This window comes from Erithacus rubecula (genome assembly GCF_903797595.1).
Source record: "Erithacus rubecula genome assembly, chromosome: 3".
NCBI classification, from domain to species: domain Eukaryota; kingdom Metazoa; phylum Chordata; class Aves; order Passeriformes; family Muscicapidae; genus Erithacus; species Erithacus rubecula.
In genome coordinates, this window is record NC_136689.1 from 38,284,101 (window position 1) to 38,310,369 (window position 26,269).

The 26,269-nt window shown below is 35.3% G+C and overlaps 1 protein-coding gene across 1 annotated transcript in view; it reads right to left on the reverse strand.

The window, feature by feature from the left end:
• NEK10 (NIMA related kinase 10) overlaps positions 1-26,269 on the reverse strand; it is a gene marked incomplete at both ends in the record, with an annotated part of 184,126 nt that overhangs the window by 89,729 nt on the left and 68,128 nt on the right. Inside the window, 10 exon segments of the mRNA XM_079299350.1 lie at positions 9,861-9,872; positions 9,876-9,913; positions 11,291-11,399; positions 13,602-13,613; positions 13,617-13,650; positions 13,652-13,710; positions 16,710-16,801; positions 19,573-19,619; positions 20,165-20,249; positions 20,252-20,254. Of these exon segments, the coding sequence (XP_079155476.1) occupies positions 9,861-9,872; positions 9,876-9,913; positions 11,291-11,399; positions 13,602-13,613; positions 13,617-13,650; positions 13,652-13,710; positions 16,710-16,801; positions 19,573-19,619; positions 20,165-20,249; positions 20,252-20,254 (491 nt within the window).

Below are 26,269 nucleotides of genomic sequence, written 5' to 3' on the forward strand. Positions count from 1 at the left end.
AAACTCACTTTCTGTTCCGATGGCTAGCCTTGACCTGACAATATTTCAGATATTTCAGTACTCAATTAAGGCTACTGTTAAGCATACATTTACTACTGTGGGGTTTTTTTGAAATTATGACACTGGCACAGATTTGTTAAGTGAAGCATGAAATTCATACCTGTGTGAGAAAAAAAGCAAACAAAACTTTTCTGGCTAGTCCTTGCTGTAACACACAAGTTAATAAAGAAAACAACACTAGAATGTTATTAATATGGGCAAGCAAGGTAGGCCAAAGTTTCTTTTCTTCAATGCTTTCATTTAGTGCTGCAAAGGCTAAAATCTTTCAGATCCTTCCATGGCACAGATTTCTAGAACTGTAAGACTCCGAGAAAACATGGAAGACTCAGAAGATTGAGAGGGTTTACAGATACAATGTCACAGTAAGAAAAACAGTTTTTCTTTCTTTTTATATAATTTTCCCCTAAATTGTCTTAGTAAAGGCTTTCAAATTAACTTTCAAAACTGGAGTTGATAGTGTGATGAGGCCCAAAAATTATCTGTATGAACATGAAGATTTGACTTTCCCTTATCAGTAAATGGATGTTCTACTAGTAAAAAGGGAGTATTCAAAAACAAAGAACACAACTACAGTACTTAGAGGAACATTGTGATTGTTAGTACTATACTGACATCCTGGAATAGCTTTTGCTTTGTCTTGCACCCCTATATCAAAACACCTATCTATGTAACTCTGTGCAATTCCTCCTCTAGCCATAGTCATTAAAGAGATCTTGAAACAGCTAAGAAAGAATTTATTGTTTTATGGCCCTGATTCCTGAACACTGAGGTCAATTTCATCTTCCGTCTCTTCCCAAACTTTCAGATTGTCCTCTATTTAGTCTAAGAGTTTCCAAAATGCCTTTAAACACCATTTTGCTATGACACAAAAGGATATCTTATCAGATAAATCAATCAGCCAGACCAAACCATTAAAGCCTAAAAAACCCCCCAATCAAACTAACCAAACCAAACCAACAACACAAAATACCCTATGCCCCCCCCTCCACTAAAAAACCCAAACCAACAAAAAAAGGCAAACTCAAAAAACTTCCCCTTTACTTCAACTGAAAGTGTTAACTGTTAAGTGGCTGTATAAGAATGCTGGTACAAGAATGATTTTAGACTACACTGAGCTTTCTGGACCAGCTTAAGTAGGAAGGTGCCTTTTTATTTGATATTCTTTGATAGAGTTTATTGGTGCTCTGTGCACAATCTCCATCATGCAGATATCTCTGATGCTTCAGAACTGCAAGAGTAAACCCATCTCATCTTGGCCAAACAAGTCTGTGATGACAGATGCTTCTACTCAAAGATGGAGAGCTCACAGAAGAATGTCTGAGAACCCAGGGCATGTGATCTCTGCAAGGGACCAGTGCCATCTGCCTGCTGTTGAAAACAGACATTCCCACAGTCCAAATGCTGACAGACAGCTTTATAAACATGCACTCTTTCTACAGGTAGTGTGGACTTCAGGCATTTCTAATGTTAGGACACCACTTAATTTTGTCTGCACATCACTGAACTGTATCAATGACTTGGTATCTACCAGTCAGCCTAAATTCAGGCCAGATGCTCTTTCATTTTTTCCAACAAGAGGTGGAATGCACCTTTCCACATATCTCATTGCTAAAGATAATCCTCAGCTTGAGTGAAGGAAGAGGATTTGCATCAATGACAATCCTACCACATGATCAGATTATTCTGGTACTTGCACCAGATGGATCACTTCTCTGTTCTGCTCATGTCACACAATGTCATAAATAACAGCCAGGTTACCCATCTTTTATACATAGCAGTACTAAGATGAGCCAAGTCTATAAGTTTTGATGCTAACTAGTTACTAAAGAGCAATAAACAATTTCTTCTACATCCTTATCATTCAGACTCACAGGAAAAACAAGCCTAAAATAAAATTTTTTAAAAATTTGAAAGACTGACTTACTAACCAAGGTGGGAAAAATGTCTTGTTATGGTATAGTAATACCAGGGGGAAAAAATAGAATTATCTTTGTTATTAGTTTGCTGTCCACCCATGAAATAACCAGAAAATTTCTGCAATTCTCTAAAAATAGAGTTAGCAATAAGTTTTTCACATCATTTGATTTTGACATGAAGAACTGTAATACTCTAGAATCCAAAGCATACATTTTTTCCTAGTTTATAAGTCATCCTTTTTGTACATTTCTACCATTACCATGAAGCCTGGACATGTATCTTCTGAATGCAGCCTATATGTTCAGCTGTAACAACTTGGTTAAAATTATCTGTCTAGCAAGGTGAAAAGGCACACTGTGACAATCACCATATGCAGCAGTGAACCCTGTCCAGCAAGTGTCTTTTAATCTACCTCATGGCCAAATGTTTGCCATTGGAACTCTCTGTATTATTCATCAATGTGATAAATATTAGTCAGTGCCTAACCCCAGGAGTTGGGTGAAATGAAAGCTAGGATCAATTGCTACACCCAGTTTTTCATATTGCTTTTAATTTGTGTAGGATCTGTGAGTTAAGAAAAATAGGCCAATACTGCCTCTTCGTGGAAGGACAGCTGACTCAAAAGGTGAAGTGAATGCTGGTCTGTGGAAATAGACTGGAAACTTCTAGTGCCACACAGACCCTCAGCTGGCAGACATCAGAACTGCAGGGGGGTAAATGACAGACTGTTGCAGCCGTGAATGTTTAGTAGTGATGATGATGATAGTAATAATAGCAAAATAATAATAATAATAATAATAGTAAAAAGTACTTCTCTGCTTTGGCAAACTTTTTTACCTCCTTGTGTAGAAGTGCAATTCAGGAGAATGCTGGTATGACCACTTGCTGGTCAAAACAATCTTTTGTATGTGTGAGAACTAGGAATCTACATGGATAACCATTTGGAAGAAGAAAACAATTTAACAGATACCTGACAACATTAGTGGAAATGGTTCCAGGCGAGAATAAAAAGGAGCAGAATGTCTTAAATCACCTAGATATCATGAAGTCAAAAGATCTATTTTAGATTCCAGGAGTGTTGGAGCTGTGTACTGTCATCTATTGTCTAGTTCAGTATGGTCTAGAACATTAAAAAAACATTAACTAAATGAAGTACAAATTTGAATCCGTTAGCCATCTAACAGGATTAAAGAGGCACATTATGTTGATTAACATGGTAAAAAATTGCAGGCAGAAAAAGCTCCACTAATGCATTTCTATTTTCAAATTATGGACCATAGACCAAATACAAATGAGGGCTGCCTCAAATAGACAGAGTTTGGAATTTTCTGTCATTCCTGAGCTATATAATCCTTCTGGGGATAATACCTTGAGATATTCTTTGAGTAGTTAAAAATGTATAGCTATCATTAGAGCCAGACTTGACAGTTTTGCTCATCATGAAATAGTGCTTCCTAATGACATAAGTAGTTGCTTCTCTATTTCTAAAATTCCAATAACAATGCAATAAATTTCACTGAAGAAAGTTAAGAAATTATATGTGACAAGATATCAATATATGCATTTGATTGTGAAGCCCTTTTCCTTCTAGTCTTATTTGCATTGCAAACATTTTTATTCCTACAAAACAAATGCTGAAGCATTCCTCACAAACAGACATGGTCATTTGAGCTTGTATGCTTTTGGCTGGGTTAGAGTTAAAATTCTTCACAGTAATTTGCATGTTGCTATGTTTTGGATTTGTGCTGAAAATGGTGTTGACAACATACCAGTGATTTAGTTATTGCTAAACAACACTTACACAGCACCGGGGCCACTTTTGCATCTCTCCCCACCCCATCAGTGCTTAGGCTGGGAGTGCACAAGAAGCTGGAAGGGACACAGCCAGGACAGCTGACCCCAGCTGACCAAAGGGATATCCCACACCACGTGGCACCGTGCTCTGCAATAAAAGCTGGAGGAAAGAAGAGGGGAAGGGCAGGGCAGTATATTTGGAGTTATGGCACTTGTCTTCCCAATAATTGTGAGACTTGATGGAGTCTTGCTTTACTGAAAAAGGCTAAGCCTGCCTGCTGCTGGGAAACAGAGAATGAATTCTTTCTTTTGCATTGCTTGTAGGTGCAGATTCTGTTTTACCTATTAAACTGACTTTATACCTAGCCAAGAGCTTTTTCACTTTTATTCTTCCCATTCTCTCACCTGTCCTACTGCAGGGGATTGAGCAAGTGGTTGTGTGTGCTGAGGGTGCCCATGGGAGTAAAACCACAACAGAGCACTCAGCTAAACACATCTCCTGTCTCTGACCACTGCACTTTTCCTATAACTGAGTTTCTGTTTGGATTAGATCTCTTCAAGCAATTTATTAAAAATAGATTTCTGCATTAATTTGGGTATTACATGTGTACTTTAATATAAAAAAGTGGGATGAAATTCTAAAACTGGTATTCACTGCCTTATTCGTAAATAGCCTCACAAATAAGGAGCTTGCCCCTTGTGCAGTATAATATTAAATGAGAAGGTAGAAAAGGGAAAGAGTGGCACAATGGATGTGAGCAGAATAATTTGGAAACATTACAGGGTCTTTTTATGCATGTTTACCAAATTTCTGTATAAATAACTAATACAATTGGAGTGCTGAGTAATTTCAGGAGATTAGTGATAAATGGGCACAAGTTGATTATTCAAGATAAAGCTGAGGGTCATTATCCTCAGCTGGTCATTAATCCCCATGAAATGACTGCTATTGAGATAGTAATTACTACTATAATGAAAATAGGAGGAAAAAAGCAGCATGACATTATTCTTATGAATCTGTCCATTTCTAAAGAATTCATGTTTCTCTCATCACCCAATAAAGTTGCTTGAATTATTTTTAACTCTTTATACTGTTTATTGTCCTACTACAATTCTCATGTCATCACCTCACTTAAGGTTTGGTTTCTCATCTTATATTCTTGGAATTTCAGAAGGGCACGGCAAAGGGCAACAGTGAAGGGAGAGAAAGACAATGCATATGAATTCCCTCAAACCAGAAAATAAATACAACATATTTTCAGATTTTTCTTTCTATTAAGTGTGTTCCACAGTGATGTAGGAGATTGCATTATTATTTTATCTAGCTGATTATTCTGCATTTAATAGTCCTTTTAACCATAGCACACACACGAATGCTTTGCTCTAAACCAGAATTCACCTTGTAGCCTTACATTATAAGGAATGGATAATGTCAATGTCAGCTTGGTCAGAAAACGTGAAGAAATTTGCCCCTAAAATGGAAAAGACCTTTAAACATTTGCAATTTCACAAATCAAGTTTGTGGTGTTTTTATGTAGCTTCTAAGGACTTTTGAGCCCTTGAAATTCTTTTCCTTCTCATTTCTACTAGACAAGCTAGAAACATATTATGAGCTGAAGGGAAGGCAATTTGTTTCCTGCTAGAAACACTGTAATTCTGTTTCTTTTGGGAAAGACCCACACATGCTTCATCATTACAACTTAGAAAATTAAAAACTCAATCTCTTAAAGCTCTTACTGTAACATAAGTTTAAAAATAGTATTGCCCTATATGTTGCTAAAGCAAACAAAATATGGATATTCATTACTCTAAGTACTTTTTCCTAAAGCTCTTCTGTGAACACTTTTCTAAGAAGGGGATCAAAGGAAAGCCACAGAATGGATTGAGGTTCTGCTGGAAAATTTGCAGTTGCTTCTGAAATGTCTCACTGTATGTAAAAGAGAGGAAGTAGAGCCAGGCTCAAAACAGCTTTAGGCAAGAATGGCTGATGGTATGTTGCTGTGAAGGCTGCAAACCAATTACTGTGTAATGGAATAAAACCAGGTAGTGGTGGATGCCGATAAGTGACTTGCAGTGCAGCTCAGGAAACTGATCTGTTCTTCTGGCTTGCTTATGTTGTTTGGAGAGTTTGAGGTGAAACCTAATGATTCGTGTCTGCTAGCCAAATGAATCATTCAATACTGGAAAGCTATCAAAACTGGACTCTGGCTATTTGGAGAGAGTGTGAGCAGCAAAAGGAAAAAAAAATGCTGAAGTTCTGAAGGCTCTGAATGGCACTGAGCAGAACACGCTTCAGAAAACATGGCAAGTTCTCTGGAAATATAGACATGTTTTTGACAGCCAGGGATAAAGTATGGTCTGTCAGTTTTCTGGAGGAAAAAAATATGTTATTTGGGAGTAAAACCTTGTCTGGAAAACAATTAGCAATGACAGGGGAACCAAATATAATTATGCATCACAGCAAATAGGAGTATTCAAACTGGTCTACATGGACAGGCTTTAGTAGTGGAGGGCTACAGGAGAGGCTTCTGTGAGAAACTGCCAGAAGCTTCTCCTCTGTCTGACAGAGCCAGTGCCCACCAGCTCCAGGACTACTGCTGGCCAAGGCTGAGCCAATCAGAAATGGTGATAATGTCTCTGTGATATCAGGTTTAAAAGAGAGTTATTGTTCAGATTTACTTGTGCTCAGAGAAGAGCAGGGTGAAAGGAATATGTGAGAGCAACAACTCCAAGGACAGTGCAGAAGGAGGGCAAGAGATGCTCCAGGAACCAAAGCTGAGATTCCCTGCAGCCCATGGGGAGACATCTGTGCCCCTGCAGCCCATGGGGGCCAGTGGGAGTGCAGAGATCCCCCTGCAGCCCCGGGGGAGACCCACACTGGAGAGGTGAATGCCTGAGAGGAGGCTGTGAACCCATGGGAGCCTATGCTGTAACAGGCTCCTGGCAGGACCTGCAGACCCATGGACAGAGGAGCCCACACTGGAGCAGGTTTCCTAGAAGGGCTTGTGACCCTGTGGGGGACTCAGCCTGGAGCAGGCTGCTCTTGAAGGACTGCATCTGGTGGAAAAGTGACCATGTTAGGGCAGTTTGTGAAGAACTGTATCCCATGGGAAGCACTCAGACTGGAGAAGGGGACACAGTGCAGCAGGGGAAGGACTCCTCTCCCTGAACAGTGGCAGGAACAACCTGTGATGAATTGGCTGTAACCCCCATTCCCTGTCTCTCTGCACCACTTTGGGGGAGAAGGTAAAGCCCAGGAAGGAGAGAGAGGAGTGGGGGAGGTAATTTTAAGATTTGTTTTGCTTCTTATTATCCTGGTCTGATTCTGATCAGTAATAAATTCAACTAATATCCCCAGGTCGAGTCTGTTCTGCCTGTGACAGGAATTGGTGAGTGATGTCTCTCCCTGTCTTTATCTCAATTCATGAACCTTTTGTTATATTTTCTCTCTCCTGCCTAGTTGTAGAGGGGAGTGACAGAGCAGCTTTGGTGGGGATCTGGCATCCAGCCATGGTCAGTCCACAAAAAGCATAGTGAAAAAACATGTGGCTGGTGAGAGACCAACAGCAGGGCTGCAGTACAACTCTCTTGTGTCTGCCAGCCAAAGGCAGGACATGCTGTAGTGACACACATGCAGTGGAGTTGGGCAAAACCTGCAATAGCTGTTATGTGCACACCATTAACAAATCAAAGCAATTAAAAATAAATTTAAAAAAAATCAAATCTAGACAACATACAACTTAGCTTCCAAGGTGATTCACACCTATGAGATTTCACTCAATTCCCCCAAAATTCACTCCAACATCAATTTTGTCTTTGCTACAAATCCCATGAAGAAAGCACAGATCAACACTGATTGTGGGTAATATACTACAAATGGTGCTAAAGAAATTGCATGACTCAGGGGAAACAAAAGGTTCTTTCCAATTTTCCTGTGCTCCTGTGAACATCCAAGACATAACACATCCACCAGTGTGATTAAGGATGAATATTCCTGGCCTTCTCCAGACCTTACATACGTGTTAAAATGTACTGCTTGTTCTTTCACTCTTTTCCTTCTGCAGGATCGAGAAGAATTGTTTATACTACACTGTCATCCCATATAGCTACAAAGGATAATTTTTATGCCTCCCTTAAAATAACATTTTAAAAGATTTAGACTCTTAAGTTAGTTTTCTGCAGAACAGCTACTCTCTAAGGAATTCCAGCAGTGCAGAAAAAAGTTCTGAATAAATCAGGAAAAAAAGACAGCTAATTATTTCAGTGCTGTTAGTCCCATGTGCATTTCTGTGACACTCATATGTTGAAAGTACCAGCATATGTGCCTGCAATCCTGAACTATGATCTACATTTCAGCAATTACATTTACAGCAATAGGACACAAGGGAATGAAATGAAGGTGTGCTAAGGGAAGTTCAGATTGGCCATGAGGAAAAGGTTCCCACTGGAACTGTCTCCCCAGGCAAGTGATCACAGCATCAAGCCTGTCCAAGCTCAAGGAGTATCTGGATGATGCTCCTGGTAATATGGTTTAAGTTTAAGAAGTCCTGTGAGGAGCAATCCTTACATGGCCTTTCAAAATGAGATACACTATGGTTCTGATTTCCTTTAACAGATACCTTATCTCTGTAGTAGTTCTTGCAAAAAAAAAACCAAAAACACAGTGAAGTCCCTATTCAGCATATTCACCTCCTTCACTACAGTTAATTAAACTAAGACACTTTTTACTAGTCTGTTTGTGAGATAAAAGTCTATAAAACTACAACACATTTGTATATTTATAATAGGACTTGGTAGACTTTGATGTATTTTTCTTTTTTTTTCATAAGTTGTGCAATACTTTTTCTACAGCATCAAATCTTGGGAGCTTATCACTGGGGCAAAAATTTTAAAATACTTGAAAACATTTATAAAGAAGTTTGTTAGACTTCATGGATGAAAAAGCAATCTGTAAACATAATTCAAGTACACCCTGAAGGTTTAAAGATTGAACCATTGTTTTATTTTGGGAGTGTTGAATCATAATTTTCAATACTTTGAGCTGGCAGCTGCAAGACACTTGCAAGCTGACATACCAATTTAATGAGTAGCCTATAGAAATATTCAGACCACCATAAGAAATTTTTCAAGCTTCAATCATATAAAAAACTTCATATAAAAAACTTCACAGACATAAAAAATAACTGAAAAAACTGCTGAGACACCAGGAACTAGAAATTATAATAGGAAGGGCAAGGGTTGGGGAGGGTTTATGTTTGTTTTAGAAAACCTAACTGCAGTCTCCCAGACTTTAAAGTGGTGATGAATGTACAGACAAGAATAATCTTACTTGACTGAAGTAGTTAATGTTTTTTTGCATTAAAGAATATTTGAGATGATAAATAATAGGATATCAGGTAAAAAAATATGAGACATTATATAGTTAATATGTTTTCTTTCATGTGTCAAAATTTTGCTGCAGGAAAGATATACCATCTTGAGGAGAAAGAATTTGCCTTTGAATTTGAAAAGAATTTGCATTTTTTTCATCCCCTGCACTTTAGTGCTAGTAAACACTTAAACTGGCTTTTGTGCTGTACTCTAATATTTTGCTGAATATATCAGCTTTATCCTTTAAACCCTGTAATGGCAGAGTGTGAAAATAAAATATACTTTTATGTAATTAACCTTTTGTTAAGATGTGAGTTTACCTGGGGAAAAAATGTGAGGAAATTGCTGCCACACTTGTATGACTCTTATCTGAATGAAGAAAACAGATGTGGCCAATAAAAGCTTAGATTAGTTAATATGTCCCACATACTTTTCTTCCAGTTCATTCATCCATGTATTATAATAAACCACATACTGCACTAAGTTTAAAGTCAACTGCAGTCACATAAACAGGAAGATGATACATTTGGGTTTAGCACATTGTAATTAACCTTTTCTTTTTAAAGTGACTAGACTGACTTGTTAGAAGAGAAACTGTAATAACCACACTCCTCTAGAACCCCTTCAATTAGTCTACAACATAAAATAACTTTATTTCAGTGAAATATGAGTGAAATAAGATTAATAAATGAATACATATAGGTAAATATGCAGCTTACCTGCAACTGCTCCTATGTCATCCCTTCTGCCATGCCAGAAGTGCCAAGAATGCCTTGAAGTAAAAGGCAAGTAATGTTATACCACTGAATTTGGGATTTGTGCTTCTTTATTCATTTCTTAGCAATTCCACTTCAAACATGATGACAAGACAGATGCTTCATGATCAGTAACTCCTACTTAGCACAATAACCCCCAAAATGTGGGGTCATTTTATAGCATGATATGAACATTTGACACACACATATTGTGGAAATATTCTAACTAACGAAAAATAATTTAATGACTTAATGTAACAGAACTCAGAAATGCAACTTTCTTATTTTTTCCCACATACAGTGGAAATTTACAGGAGAAAGGGCACACAGCCAGCAGCAATTTGTGAGGACAAAAGTATTGTCTGCAGGTTAAGAGATTCAAAAATTACACCTAATATGCATCTCAACAAATTGCATTATCATCTCCAGGAACAAAATAATGCTCATATTTAAAGTAACTGTTAGGGACTCATTTCCTACTCAAACACCACCCTTGACACCAAGTATTAATTTTGGTTTTTGTAATAAGCTGTGGAACAGATATGCTATTTTCAATAGAAAGGCTATCAAAACTAAAGTTTCTCATTCTTTTTTCTGGCACCATTGATTTTAGTGTTAGTCTATCCTCTAGTCCATGGATTGCAACACAGTTTTTTCTGTATTTAGGAAGATGTAAATGGCACAATTACCAAAATACATTATGTATTAATACTTATGTCCATTGCACAAAAAAAATATTATGAAAAAAGTGTCTGAACCAGGAATTGTAGTTTGCCACCCCAGGTGATGCCACAGCTGGCAGGTTTGATTATACATGGTGTTTATGATTTGTCTTGCTGAGTATCACTAGTCCAAAGTAGAATTTACATTTATTGATCTATTTTCTGAAGTATATATGGATATGTGTGTGTGTGTGTGTGTGTGTGCATTTTTTCCTCCTCAAGTTCACACAGTTTGATCTAGCTCTGTAATTAAATCAACCCATTACAACTGTTTCAAACATGACAAAACAACAATATAAGGATTTAAACAGAGTTGGTTTAAAAACCATACTCAAGGAGAGGTAAATCCTAATTATGGTATTTTCAGTTAAAAACATTTCTATTAATTTTCATGGATTAACCATATATTATTTGCATTTTTGATATTTCTTGATAATTTCGAAGTGTCCTCTCTTCAATCAGTAGTAAGTTCCAGCAGTGTTGAACTGTATATCTTACCCAGAATTAAACAAAACAAAATCCAACCAACCAGGAACCCCCAAAAAAACCAACCCCCCCAGAAAATCAGTGTGGTCTGATTGTCTTTAAAGACTGATCTTGGAGCAGCAATTCCTTCTGCTTTGGTATTAGAAATATATATGCCACTACAGAAGTTTATGATGCTTTGCTTACCTTTTCTATCATCTGGAAGCAACATATTTCCACCTGAAGAAAGATGTATCCCATGCCCATCTGCTGTGAAGATACTGGGTTCAATCAGTTCAGGAGAACTTTGCAACAGCTAGGGAAGAAAAAAAGAGACAAAAAAAATAAAGAGACTTGTAAGAGTCCATCCTTCCCATTTGCCAAAACTTCAGACTTCTAGGAGGCAGTTTACACTTTCTTATGTTTCCCAGTGCAATCAGAAGTCAAAATAAATTTCAGTACTTCTTAGATTAATAAAAAAGTGGTGAACACAATTACAAACATTTTATCCTTATCCTATCTTTTTCTCACCAGAAACACTGAACATTGCAAGCTGCACTTAGTATAAAGCACTGAATTCTTCAGATGATCTGAATAAAATGTAACAAACTATTAATTTGTGTGAAGATAAACAGGAAAGTGAATTATCTCGAGCCTGTGAGAGAAGCAGCTGATGACTCTGCTTTTTAAAACTGTGGCTTCAAGTGTAATTGTTAGCTGATATTCAACTGGTATAATTCCAAATAGAAGAATTCCAGTACTTTTGAAAGCTGAAAGTCAGTTCAATTATTTGATCATATGAGCAATGATACTGACATTAAACTTAAAAACATCTAGTTTTGAAAATACCCACTGGTAACAACTCTGATAGGACCACCTTCATGTACAGGAGAGAAATCCCAGTTCTATATTTCTCCAGCATGACAACACTTTTACAGTTACAGAAACAGAATAATCTCTATTGTTGGAAGACCTTTACCTCACCAGTGATCAGTGGTAGAATCCTTTTGTCTGTAATTCTTATTAGATTTTCTAATTTGGCACAGTTAAAAGCACATTATTTTAACATTTTATTTCCAGAAATTGTACAACCTTATAACAACATTTGCTGTAAGAGCTCAACCTCATTCTTTTCTCTATTCAAGTTCCTCCCATTACCTCCAAATGATATCCAAATGATCTTTCCTTCAAGGTAGAATGCCCAGAATTGCATTCAATGTTTCAAACATTTTCAATTTACATTGCCATTTACTTTTTAAATAAAGTATGTTTTCCCTTTTCTACAGGTTTACATCCAATGGTTTTGAAGTTAACACAATTTTGCAGTTGATAACCTTTACAAAAAACTTCCTTTATTTCTAAACACCTAAAAAATTGGTTAATTTTATAATAAACACTTCATTTTTCTTACCATATTTTTGGATATCCTTTTCTGAAAACATCAACTCAATACACAATGAGCAGGTATTTCTTAGATTTAATATTATGGCTGAAATACAGGAATTTTTTATGCAAATCCCAATTTCATTTACAAGACAGCATGGAACTGACAGCTCAGAAAGAAGCATCTTTAGCACCTTTCTAATGCACTACCAATGTGCCACCTTCCAGGAAGTTTTAGCACCTCAGATTGATTATTACAAAATCAAAAGAAGGATCTGGCATTTGAGATCAGTCTGTTTGGTAGCAAACAATGACACAAAAGATTCCATAATTCAGTGGAAGTAGCTGATAATCAAATTAAGTTACAGAGGAGAATTATGTGAATGATAATAAGTCACCTTAGTCATCAAATTTTAGGTACAATAATATATCTAAAAACTGCTTTATCATCAGTTCATAAATGAAATAGCTTCAGTCTCCCATCATATACCAAGGAAGTAAATTTCAAATCCTTTGCTGATTACAGTCCTCTTAGGAGATTTTAAAGGAAAATTTGGAAATTCTGACTTTAGTCATTACATCCTTCTCTGTTGGAGACCATCCAGCACATCACTGGAAAACATGCAAGCACATTTCTTCAGTCAGGCCATTATTGCAAATCTGCAATACTTTTAAATTGATGACACACTGCAACAACAGGACAAGGCATGTTGTATTCAAGGTGCTCTGAGTAGGAGTACAGTACAAAATATGAAAAATATTAAGGAATTATGAACATACCAAGAAGAGCTTGCATAAAGTAAGAGCTTACAGAACCTCTAGTTATACTGTCCTTCCTCTTGTCTTTTTGATCTCTGATGAGGTGAGGTCTGGTTTTGTGTATTAGGAGCTAGCAGGTCTTTTCCATTTACACAAAGAGTTCTAATGACAAGATACCTTAAACTTGAAACCAACCTGAAGAAACTTCTCACTTAAGGAGACTGCATATTTACCAAATATGGGACAGTTAGAGAATATTCTAAACATTTCCTTTTCAAAATGGACTCATACATTTATATTTTTGTGATATTACTATCAATAGTATGATGGAATAGAGAGACAAACTTGACCACAAGTAGTAAATGGTGGGTCAAACCTTTTTGACTTCTCATTTCATTTTACAAGGATTGCTCTGCTGACTGAAGGGACTTCTTGAATCTCCCAATGATTCTCATTTTCAAGTTGCATCTCAAAGCTGGAGGAAACTACATGAAACAAAGAAGTACACTTTCACCATTCAGTTACACCTGCCATAAAAAATGACCCATTCAGAAGTGCCATTATAGAGAAATGTAGCTACCCTGCAGAAAGAAACATTGATATCTAAAGGCATAATGATAAACAACAGTATAAGATTTGATTTAATGACATATAAGTCTGCTTTGTTTGCCCATTCTGTTAGGCTTAGCTTACCATGTAACTCAGTTCCTCTAGTCTTGAAGGCAAACATCCTTATTAGCCTTACACTGGTAAATACCAGATCTGCCTCCCTGATCAAAGTGCTAGTGTTTGGGACATTTTTCTAAAAGCACATAGAGCATTGCACTGGATTTCATAGGCTATAATAGGCTGTTTCATTTGAAATTAATGGAATATCAAGAAGCTTAGACCTTCATTCAATATGCATAGTATGGCTTCAATAGCCTCTTCTAAATTTCTTATGGGTCTTAATACAATTCAGAGCATCCCTTTTGCTGTAAGCTTCCTGATTATGTTTACCTCTCACTTGTCCATAAAGCATAACTTTATATACTCTTTCCTCCTGTATCTTTTTGGTTGAAAAAGAACATACCTTTCATCTCTATTTACAAAAAACAAAAACCCAAACAAAAACCCCATAAATCATACTCTATGGTACTTAAAGTCTTCAATAGAGAGTTCAAAGGATGTATTTTCCTTTAAAATAATTTTTATGCTACAACAGTAAATGTACAGTTTCAGCAGTAACACCAACCCAGTCTGCCAATCATCCTATGATATGTACTACCCTTTTGAATTTATTATTTTCTATACTGATTCTGTATTGTTGTTTACACCTGCAGATACTGTTTGAAAAAACTATGATTTTCTACCATTTAATATATACCTTATAATAATTTAATTGATGTAAATTCATGAAGTACCACTCGACTGAATCAGGAACCTTTTTGACTACTTAGGGAGTCGCTGACCACTAATGATTCCCATTCAAACACTGACATAGTACACATTATAAAGATGTTTATCCCACTGGAACAAATTACTGCTCTTAGCTAAAAATTCAGAATGGCTTTATTGGCCTCACAGGAGTCCTGATTTGCTCTGACAAACCAGGGATCAAAGTCACATGCTAAGGACAAAAGACTTCTCCAGACAGTTGCTGGCATGCAGATTTTCTTTTTTTTAAACAGACAGATATTACTCTTTTCTCATGCAGTTAAGGCCTTACACATATGCTTTAAGTCAGAAGTTGAGTGTTCCTTAGCCTATAAGAGAGTTAAAAAATGATGCCTTAGGAAAGGCCTACAGCATATTCTATGGATTACATACCACTGCAATCAACTGTGTGTAGTTAATGTACCATGGGGATACTGGGATATTCTGAAGCAGAAATAGTAAAGAACAAGTCCAGTGCTTGAGAAACTTAGAGTTGCCTCGGGCAGTAGTACTCAATTTTAACTTTTGTTTTAATGAGATCAGTTGTCAGATCAGTTAAAAAAAAAAAAAAAAAAAAAAAAAAAAAAGCCAAGGATTTACATAATGCTTTTTAAAAAGCTTTCTCTTACATTGTTTTCCAGAGATCACTCTGATTCTCGTTCCCATGGAAACAGGGAAGGCTGCTGCAGCCAAGAACTAATGGGCAAGAACTCTTCCTTGCAGAACTTCAGTTTAGAACTGTCAGCTGAAATATGTAACAGTTTGAGAAAACAGCTATGTATTATAAAAAATACTCAACCTTAGATTTGTAAGAACACAAACAAGTGCAAGGAAGGCATGTGGAACACAGTAAACAAGTACAGGTGTGGATTCTGACTGCTCTGAAATCAGAGAAAAGCTGTTGCTACAGCTTCAGTGGTCAATTCTGAGCCACTTTTTGAGTTGCTGTTACTTCTCAGTTTTGAGCAGCCACATTCCAATAACTCATATTAATTAGTAAGCCACTTGAGAAAACCTTCAACAGAGAGGATAGGCTCACTAATGAGCACCTTGGACATACTCCTAATATATCACATAAAAACTGAACTGTCTCATCTCTGCTGATAGAAGGATATAATTTCCAATTATTTTAAATAATGTTTGTTTTCTTTGATAATTTAATTCTTGTATTACCTGCTCTGATAAGCTTGACAACTAAAAAAAAAAAAAAAAAAAAAAATGGACATGTAAAGCACACTCAAGTTCCATTATACTGATCTGTTCTAAACAAAATCAAACAAATTTGGCTGATTCATCCCAAAAGCCCTGAGGTGATAAACATCACATCCCAAATGTAAACATTTCATTCTGGAAAATTAAAAGCTGCTTATTTGATAATAGCAAATTTTTCAAATAGCAGCATGGTAGCCATCTTTCTGCAGAATGAAGCAGTTTCAAACACATTTTTAGGTGAGAGTTCAAGGCGAGTTTTGTATCAGCTCAGTTATATTTTTGCTTTGGAATCAGCATGAAATAACTTCAACTCTTTCTCATTATGAAACAGTTAAACTTAATTTTAAAACAAGTCTTAAATTTGAAAAATATCTGACATTTCAAAATAGTTAACATATTCAGGATTTCATCTATTGCACTAAAACTCCCAAGAGAGTAGTACTATGTATTGATAATTACAATATAACTTCAAAGTTATTTCAAAACTATTACTACAGAGAAAAGCATTTTATTAACTCTCTATGTCAGTATATGATAGTTTCCTTAAGTAGTTATATTGCTGGTATGATAGAATGTTGTAAAAATATTTTACTGTAAAATCCATTTTTCTGAGGTGAGCCACAGCTTTTTTTTTTTCACATATGACTCAATTATTTCCATCCTCCACATACTAATATTCAAAGTTAGTCTTTATTTTAATGATATATTTTTAAAGCATCCTACCATCTGCAAAAATGTCAAGTTCTGTTGTTTTTAAAGAACAGTAACTAAATTAGCAGCACTTTGCAGTAACATCATTTTGACAACAGCAAATGACTAAAAAGTACAGAATGTCAGAAGCAACAGCAATGCATACTTGAGTGATGAAGATAATTTTGTGCAGCTGAATAAGAATCTGCTGAACAGGGTCACTGATCTGGTGCACCTTCCTTTGTGATGCAGCAATTCCTGCCAATGCTGTAGATGAGAAGAGTAAAATCAGGAGGGCAGCTCATTTTGTTACCGTAGTACATTAACAGCTTACAGTGTTTAAAACTCCTAGATATAAATACCAAGTTGAAATGCTTGACTTGTTTTCCCAATAATGGTGGGAACAAGAAAAGGATAATCTAAAATGTTAAAAAATTAGACAATGTAAGTGACAAAGTGTTTCAAAAGAAAATCCCTTTCTATGAATCACTAAATTACTCCATGAGAAAAGTGGTACTAATGTACCTCAACAATTGTTAAAATTTTGTCACATTTATTCAAAAGGATAAATATATGATAAATGTACTTTTCTTAACTGATTTTTTTAAACATAGACTAACACAATACTTTCTATATATTTTGATGTTATGAAATTTATTTTCATTCTACCCTAAGCATTATAATAGTATATTTGATGTGGACCATTTCAATTAGGTAAATCTATCATTTAGAATTTTTTAATCCTGTGTATAAAAGTCTTATACATTGTCAGGCCCAGAGATTAAATAAAACCTTATCAGCAGACTTCCACTATAAAACAGTGTATCACTAAAGAACATTAGTTCACAAAACAATCTTTCCAAGTTAACTATTAGATCTGGAAGCTAGGCAAAGAATCTTGCCCGAAGTACTGAACTTCAGCCAGCAGCCTTGTACCTCTTGTAAGTACCATTATCTCTAAACTACAGTTCAGAGGCTAATTTAGATATTCTAACATTTTCTCTCACAGAAACACCCTGAGGATCAACAAGTCTTATGTATAAATTTACAACCACAAAAACTTTTCTTTTCTTTTTTTTTGTTCCAAAGTGATCTTATGTCAAGATTAAAAATTCTACTGAGAGGGTGATGAAATCCAAATACCAACGTTAACCAGTCCACAACAGAACTATTATTACTTTTTTACTGATGAATTTCTGTGCTGGCTACTTTAATAAGAAGAAAGATAATCACAAATAGTAGTGTCTAAAGACCATCCAGATGTAAACTGTGCTCTCACAGGAAAAAAGTGACACAGAAAACATCCTTCTCTACCACAGGGAGACACATTTCTAGTCGAATCAGGAAGACTACATGATTGATATTGCTGGGGTTTCTAGTTGTACTACCTTTTGGCAGATGTCTTGAGAAAGTCAAGTGAAATTCAATTTGACATATTTTCTCTAGGTCTTCTCTTACTAATCAGTAAGAGGAAACGAAGCTTTGCATTTCCTCTGAGTTGCTTAAAGTGAAGTGTAAGTTGGTTCTCCTCAAGGTGACAGTGGAAGTCATGCTATAATAATCTAAAATGCATGCTAGCAGAAAAACAATTTTGATTTAGCTTTTTTTGCTTCATTTTTACCTCTATATCAACCTGTTTCAATACACTGTGGTCTTGCCATTATAACCTTAAAATCTTCAGTTATGCTAGGACACCCATGAAACCTTTACTTCTTTGACATGTTCCCTTTTTCATTGCTCCCTGTTCTGTGGTATTTGCCTTCTCTTTTCCTGTCAGTGGCTTGTATTACAAACAAAAAGTAAATAAATCAGGACCTTTTCTTTTGTAGATCTTCAATTGTTTTTTTTCTGAATAGAAATATGTTTAGAATGATAACAGCAAACAGCAATGACCAAGTAGGACATAATTTAGATTTCCCTGTTATTCCACTTATGGAGCTATTTCTTTTCTGGTGTCACAGCAACAATATGACTTCAAAGTCTAGGAGGACCAGATTTAATATCTACTTGTAGTATCTGTGTGCTTCAAAAACTTTAGGAGTTCCCATGAAGTTCATACACTTCCAAGCACTCCAAGTTCCTTGTTTGTTCACTTTTTTAAAACACAGAAGTATAGCATTAATTGGAAGATGAGCATATATGTGTGAATAAGACTTTTATCCAAAAAGAAAACATCACTGACAGAAGATAATGTATTTACTCAAATTACTCAAAGAACTGAAAAAATCATTGCAGCTTGCAGGCATTATGTCTAAACTGTGTTGTTATTATATGGCACCCTTAAGCAAACAGCACTGAAACTACAGAAGGTTGACATCAAATTTGGATTTGTAGTGCATAATTCAAATTCTTAATACAGTTTTTATATTAAAAGCTGCAAAATAGAACTTAGTACATGTTTTTTGTGAAGCTCAGTATCTTAACTGATAAAAATACTTTTATTTCAAATATTATTTAGTTAAGACAATATGCATTCTAAAATTACAGCTTAGCAAGTTACGGCTTGTGAAACTTCTCAATAAAAGAAAAATACTTCAAATGCAACACTTGTTTAATCAATAATGGTGTATAAATACATGATATTTTGCAAGGGCTGTATGAAATATTCATTTTACAGGAGAAATTCCCATTGTATTCAGCAGAAGTTTAGCTGGGATAATGGCAATTAACATGAGATCTTATCAATTCATTATTGGAATTCATATTGTTATGAAGTACTTTAATGATACTTCAGATAACATATTTGTACGTGAAATATAATTATAAATAAAACCATGATATTTCATATTGCAAAGAGCTACAACTGGTAGACTATGAAACTGCCATCTCATCATGAACACTCGATTTTCCTAGTGTGGAACCTGCAGGTGAGTGAAGGTACTCTCAAAAGCAGATCAATAGACGTTAAAGAGGAAGAAATAAAAGAGGAAACACTCTGTATGCAACAGGAGAATAATGCAATAATGTTCAAAAACTTGAAAATCATTAGGTTTAATTTAAGTTGGAATTTCTTGCAAGCACAAAATTACCTGATTGCCATCTTGATCCAGAACCATCAATATAATCTCTATAATTACTAATTAAAAAAAAGAAAGAAGTTTTAATTTTGTTTGGTATCAACGATTGTAGGGGAAATATCATTATTCCCTGACTCCTTCTCATGTTTCCTCTAAAGGGAATCTGTCCAAATTCACTAGTTTTCAACTGTGCATTTTTAAGTCACATAAAGGATGGTTTACTATATATATCCAAAATAGAATTACTTCAACTAAATATAAGTTTCTTTCCTTGCTCAGTACTAGTAAAGTGGGGAATAAATTGGCATTATATCACCAGGACAGTAACATCTCAATGTCAGAAACACAGGTCTACATGTTTCAATGCTAGATCTTTCTCTAAACTCTAGACAAATACTTTCCCAGCCTGGAGATTTCACTAGCTGAGATAAGCAATAACAAATGGGTACAGATACCAGGGAACTGAAAGAACAAACATGATGTCCTGAGGGATGGTAGCCACAATAGCCCAAATAAGGCAAGAATTTGTATCTACTTTTGTGGCAGTAGGGAAAACTACAGTTTCAAGGAGTAATTACAAATTAAGACAAGGAAATTGTTTTGCTAAAGATTATGTGCAGGGCAGAGATTGTATAGTGTCCAAACCCTGTTTTGAGGTTGTCTTTCAGAAGCACTGAAACATTGTTTATTATACCTGAAACAAAGACATGAATGTTATCTTCCGTTTCAGAAAAACCCACAACATGCCTGTTAATATCTTCTGTTCCCAGGCATGGTGTGAAAATAACTTTTAAAAAACAGCATTAAACAAACTCTAAACCCCTACTTGACTATTAAGTTCCTTTTTCATATATCAAAGATTTGCTTCCATCATCACAAAAATCTCAGCCTAACAGAGCATTTTAATAATTTATTTCAGACAATTGTTACAGAAAATAACAGCACATGCTAACTGGATGTCCACAGAATATGTACCTGGATTTGCATTAAATCGTTAGTTATTGCTACCACTATAGCCACAACATTGTCTCTAGTCAATAGATGGAGATAGTCAATGAATAAGGAGATATTTGCCCACTTTCTTAGAGGTCCACCAGAGATTTACTGCCACCATTCCATTAGCTGGCTATCTACATGCAATAACATATGCAATACCTTTCTTCTAAAATAATCCTGCTGAAGTCAAGACTTTGAAGACAGCAGTATGACCAGTTATTGGTCCAACATCTAACAAGCAATAAAACTGAATGCAAACATTGAAATAATTTATTGCATATTGCAAAGCTAATATTTGATGACATCTATTATTTATGCACTAAAAAGGCATTGACTTAAAGCAAATATTAGTCTTAAGCATTTGCCTTAAATCAAAAACCATTCTTTTGATGGTAATTTGGATGGCAATTTAGATGGTAATTTGAGACCACCCTGCTATCTCATTTTGACTGACTGTACGTTTAATGAAAAGATAATTCTGCTAACTGAAAGTCTGAGTAGTAAAATTAGGATATTACAATTTTCCCACACAATTAATGTATTCTACTAAAAGGCCTGCATCTTTGTCTACACAAGATTTTTTTTCCACAGTAGTAGCATCACAAATATTATCACTAAGGAAGAACAGAGGCATCTAATCACTCAAACAGCAGATTAAAAAAAAAAAATAAAAAAAAAAAAAAGAATTTATGTCAAACTTAAACTAGTTTTCCCATAGTTGGTCTCGTTACAGCAGTTATATTAGTTCTTGAGCAACTATAGAGCAAACATATTTCTGAGTCTTACATCTTTTCATGTTCAAACATAATTTTGTGTTGGACTCTGAAATATTTTTCATACTTTTCTGAGATCCTCTGAATTTTTAAAAAAAATATGAAGGAGGCTTTCATCTGTCAAGCTGAATTCACTTCAAAAACCAAAAGAAATCATACATCTTTAGGCCAAATCCATCTCCCTAAAAAGGAGACACAGAGAAAGAATGAAAGAAAAAGAAATCCTTGCTGACGCTTTGCATAGCAAAACAGATACCAGAATTCTGTGGCAGGTAGCACAAAAGGCTATTTGATAAGAGCAGTTGAATTACATAATAGCAAATAAACCAGGCCCATGTAGAAGTGAAAGTTCTTCAATTAACTTTGTTAATGAGACAGAAAAATACAAAAAGAGAATGCTCACTGACTAGAAAGGAAAGGAAATGGAAAATATTACTGTGCCTATTCAAGGAACAGATATTTTTTCTTCTTAGGACACAGACACAATAACACAAATACAAAAGTAGAAGTGCTGAGTGAAGGTGAGTCATAGTGATTGGGGTAAGGATTTTGAGTTACAACCACAGACACTGTCACAACCAATACCATAATATATTATGTGAATAGATGCAAGAAAATCTGTAACAAAAGCCACTTGGCTAGAAAGCTAAGTGTGAACACAGCTGTTTGCTTGAATTTTATAAAGAACAATTGCCCTTTTCAAGTATTCATATACAAAATTTGGTTTGAAATACTATACCCTTTGGCTGTTTCAAATAAATGGTCTCTTATCAGTAAAGTGCTCATATCCAAATTTGCTTGATCAAGTTTGATGACTCACTACATTTGACTTGCTAATCTGCCATCTTAAGAGTGTATTTACAAGTGCATGATATTTCACACCAAAAAGTCTGTCTCACCACTCACTGTACACAGCAGAGATGCAATATTTTCTGATTCATATGCTAAAATTAGGAAAATACTTATTAATGCTAAAAACAAAACCCCAAAGAAATCATGATGCAGAACATCATACAACAATAGCAAACACCCTTCAGGCCTATTTTTATTGCTTATTATTATGCTAGAGACCCACTGAGCAGCTAGATCTGAGAAAGAAATCTCATTATGTTACTCAGTATGAAATTACAGGAAAATAATTTACTTAATAGCTAAACAAAAGGAGATTCAAACATGCAAAAATCATTGTAACAAACCCACTCACATGTGCACCCACATACTCAAGGAACACTAATGATTTTATTCATAATCTCTAGTCTTCTCTTTATGAGTTATGCTAATCATACAAAGTCAGCCAGGAAGTAAGAAACAACACAGATGTGTATTCATGGAGCACATAGTGTATCCTGATGTTCAGCTCAGGGTTACCTGGACTGTATTTCCTTTCCCATGGCTACTCCTTGACATGGATGGGAAGAGCAAGGCAATATGTTGTGTTCAAATGCCTTGCAAGAGGGCATTTTTCAGTTCAAAATGATCTCAAGGAAAATGAAATACAAACTCTCCATCTCTTTCCTGTTTTGTCCCCACTCTTGTTAGAAGATGAAAGACACACAAAAGCCAAAGCTTTTAATTCTCATCAGCCTCCCTGTTCTGAATAGCTCTATGCAGATTCCTTGAGGATAAAAAAAGAAGTATTAAATGAGGCATAAATAATTTCTCTGACTGCTACTTTGGTCTTTAGCAACTGATGTAATTAGAGCAACTTCTAGGACTTTAACTTCTAAATATGCATTAACATCAGTAAAAATCATACAAGTACATTTTAAAATGAAGTTTAGTGTTCTGCTCTTGCAGGCACCTAAGCAGGCATTTTCAAGGAAAGAGCTGGTTACATGCTATGAGATCAGAAAAATCTGAAAAGACAGCAACTTTTGCTTTGGCTTTTAGACACCACTTAGTGGTGTCTAAAATATAAAACCTCTGAAAACCTGTCCAAGTTTGATCAGGCTGGCAGGAAAATTGAATCAAGATTTTGTATTAGCAGAGAACTTCAGTACATCTCTTTGAATGAAATGGAAGCAAAAGGAGTGGTTTTTTGAATGACAGCTCAACGATCTTTTTAGGAGAAAGGTGATATTACCTTTATTTATTCTATTAGTAATTCTATCATTTATTAGTATTCTATTATATAGATATTCTATATATATATACTTATTAGTATTCTATTATTTATACTATTAGTAAGCTGCTATTCAAATCACTCTACACTGGAATGTACAATTCCAACCAGGTTAATTAAGCTGTTTTGCAGAGCAAAGTATTTAGTACTTTTCCTTGCTAGCAATGATTCCATGTACAGTAACAGAAATCAACACAAATATACCTCAAATTTAACTTGGGCATCACACAGGAAAACCAGATCTTGGCTGATGTCTTTACCAAAATCCCATTAGCCTGAGGTCTCAAGAGAAATCTGAATCTTAGACAAGTCAGGAAAAGCAAGCCTACAAAACAGTAAGGTCTCCAAAGTTCTTCCCAGACAGCTCATTGTGAAAATGATAGGTTTCTTGGTGCAATAATGATTTTCAAGAAATTCCCTAAACTTTCTCCTCACAATCTGAAACCAGAAAGTCTTATATAGCAGATGTCAGACAATCTTATTCCAAAAACTTACCAAACTCTCTAGTCATCTTTTCTAAAGAAGAAATGTCTTCTCAAGTCACCAAATCCATAAAATACAATTGGTCTGAATTAAAAAAAAAAAAAAAAAAAAAAAAAAAAAAAGAGAACGCCCATCTCTGTGATCACAGAACTTTCAAGATATAACGTAGCTGCCTGCAATATAACCCAAATTAGAGGCTCCAGAAAACAAATTACATTACTGAACAGGGCTTTATTTCATAATGTGTTTGCTGTTATCCTCAAAAGTAGTTAAATTTGGAGCTAAGTGATGACCTAAACTCGTGATCTAAGCGATGAGCCAAATCACTTGCTACATACAACACAAAGAGCTCCTATTTTGAGAGTATCCTAGTTCTTGAAATCCCCTATTATTCAATTGGATATGAGCTTTACCTACACAAGACTCAAGTCCTGGCACTGTGTAAACCAGTTGCATTTCTCAAAGAAAGATATAGGAAACCCTTTTAGAGTTACATGACTAGAATATTGTCCAGGCACATCTGTGCAATTTTTACTACATAGGAACTTTGAATATTATTGGGTTGCAGAAATTCAGGAAAGGAATCCTGAATATCAATGTCTTTGTTTATTGGTCACAAGATATGTAAGTGCAGATATTCCTCCAAATCGGGGAAACACGAACCAAATTATGAGGTAAGAGAAAAACTTAAACAAGGTACAGCAGCACAACAGTGTTATGAGACTTCTTACTCTCTTGAAAAGGCTGAGCAATTCTGAAAAGAATCTATTCCATGTTACCTCTATATTGGGAAGAAGGTTAAAAGTACATAAAGCCCTTATACCAGGGTATTCTAACAGCATATTTTACACAGAATTGTGTTTCAATGTATTTAGAACACTGCCTTGATTGCAATGTAAATTAACATGATTAAGAGAAACAAAAAATATTATCCAAAAGAGCATCCCCCAAAAAAAGTAAAGTTTTCAACTCACACCCAATTGACACACCAGTTCTACTGGACTACTATGCATTTAGACATGTCACAGATTTTTCTGCTATTTGGCTTTACCAACAGAAGTGAAGGTACAGTTACACTGTAAAACAAATGCAAGTAAAAACCCTTTAATATGACTAAGCTAAGGTAAAGCTGGGAACCCTGTAATTTTTAACTAAGAAAAAACGCTTAAGTGCAACTAATCAACTGTTACCATCCCATCATTCCTCACAGCTTTTTGACTCAGTATGTCCCTATCCTCTGTCAATCTTTATAATTTGAAATTATAATGACTTCGGGAAAAGAAAAATGCATCTGTCAGTGCTGCCTCTATGGTTCTTAAATGTGCAGAATCTTGTTCCTTCAGGATTAATCATTTCAAGTACCAGAAGCAACTATTCCAGGATCTACACACCCTGCACTTGGCAATCTTGGGAGTTGTTAAAGGAGCTGGTATTCTAGAAATAAATTGTCTATACATTCTATACTAAGAAGAATAAACCTTTTCTTACAGCATAATTGAAAAACACTGAGTATGAAAAGTCATTAAAATATTATGACAATATTGGACTATAAAAGAAGCTTTCCCTATTACACTAACAATCCATACCAGCTTCTGTGCTACTGAACAGTTCAGCATATCACACCTTTTTGCAAAATACCACCCTAGTTTTAAATTAGAATGATCATGTTTTCTCTGAGAATGATGTGGTGACAGCATGATTAGACAAATCCTTTCACAATCCTCATCAATAGACCTGAAACTAAAACTCTCATCTTCATGTTAGCAGCTTCCAAGTTAGATAGACCAAAGTTGGTCAGATTTTCCCCTGTAATGCTGACATGCTTGATGAAACCATGGGTGATAATTCAACCTCTGTTAGCCATTTATTATTATTAATAAATAGAGCAGATATCAAGCAATACCCAATTTATAGTTGAATTTATTGAATTTATAAATTTTAAGCTATTTTTTCTTTACCCCTGAAAAGTAGAAACACTTGCCAGCATTAATTACAACTGATCTGTAATACTTACTTTAACATGAAATAGAAACTACAGCTGATCCAAGAATGTAAGACTGCAGAGTTATATTTCTGAAAAAGCAATCCTGAAGTATCTATCTAATAATTAGACTCTATGCCAGGAGAAAAATGGATAATGAGTTCTAGAAATGCTGATTAAAGTTAGTGGGACTGATAGGAAGTGACTGGATCTTTCCACATAAAATATTTAATTAAAACTATGGCAACATGGCACAGTAATACCCAAATATTAGGAAAAGTGGATATTTTGCTAATGTCTAAATCTTAACAGAACAAAATTAACTACAAGGAAATCGTTACCACTAATGCTTTG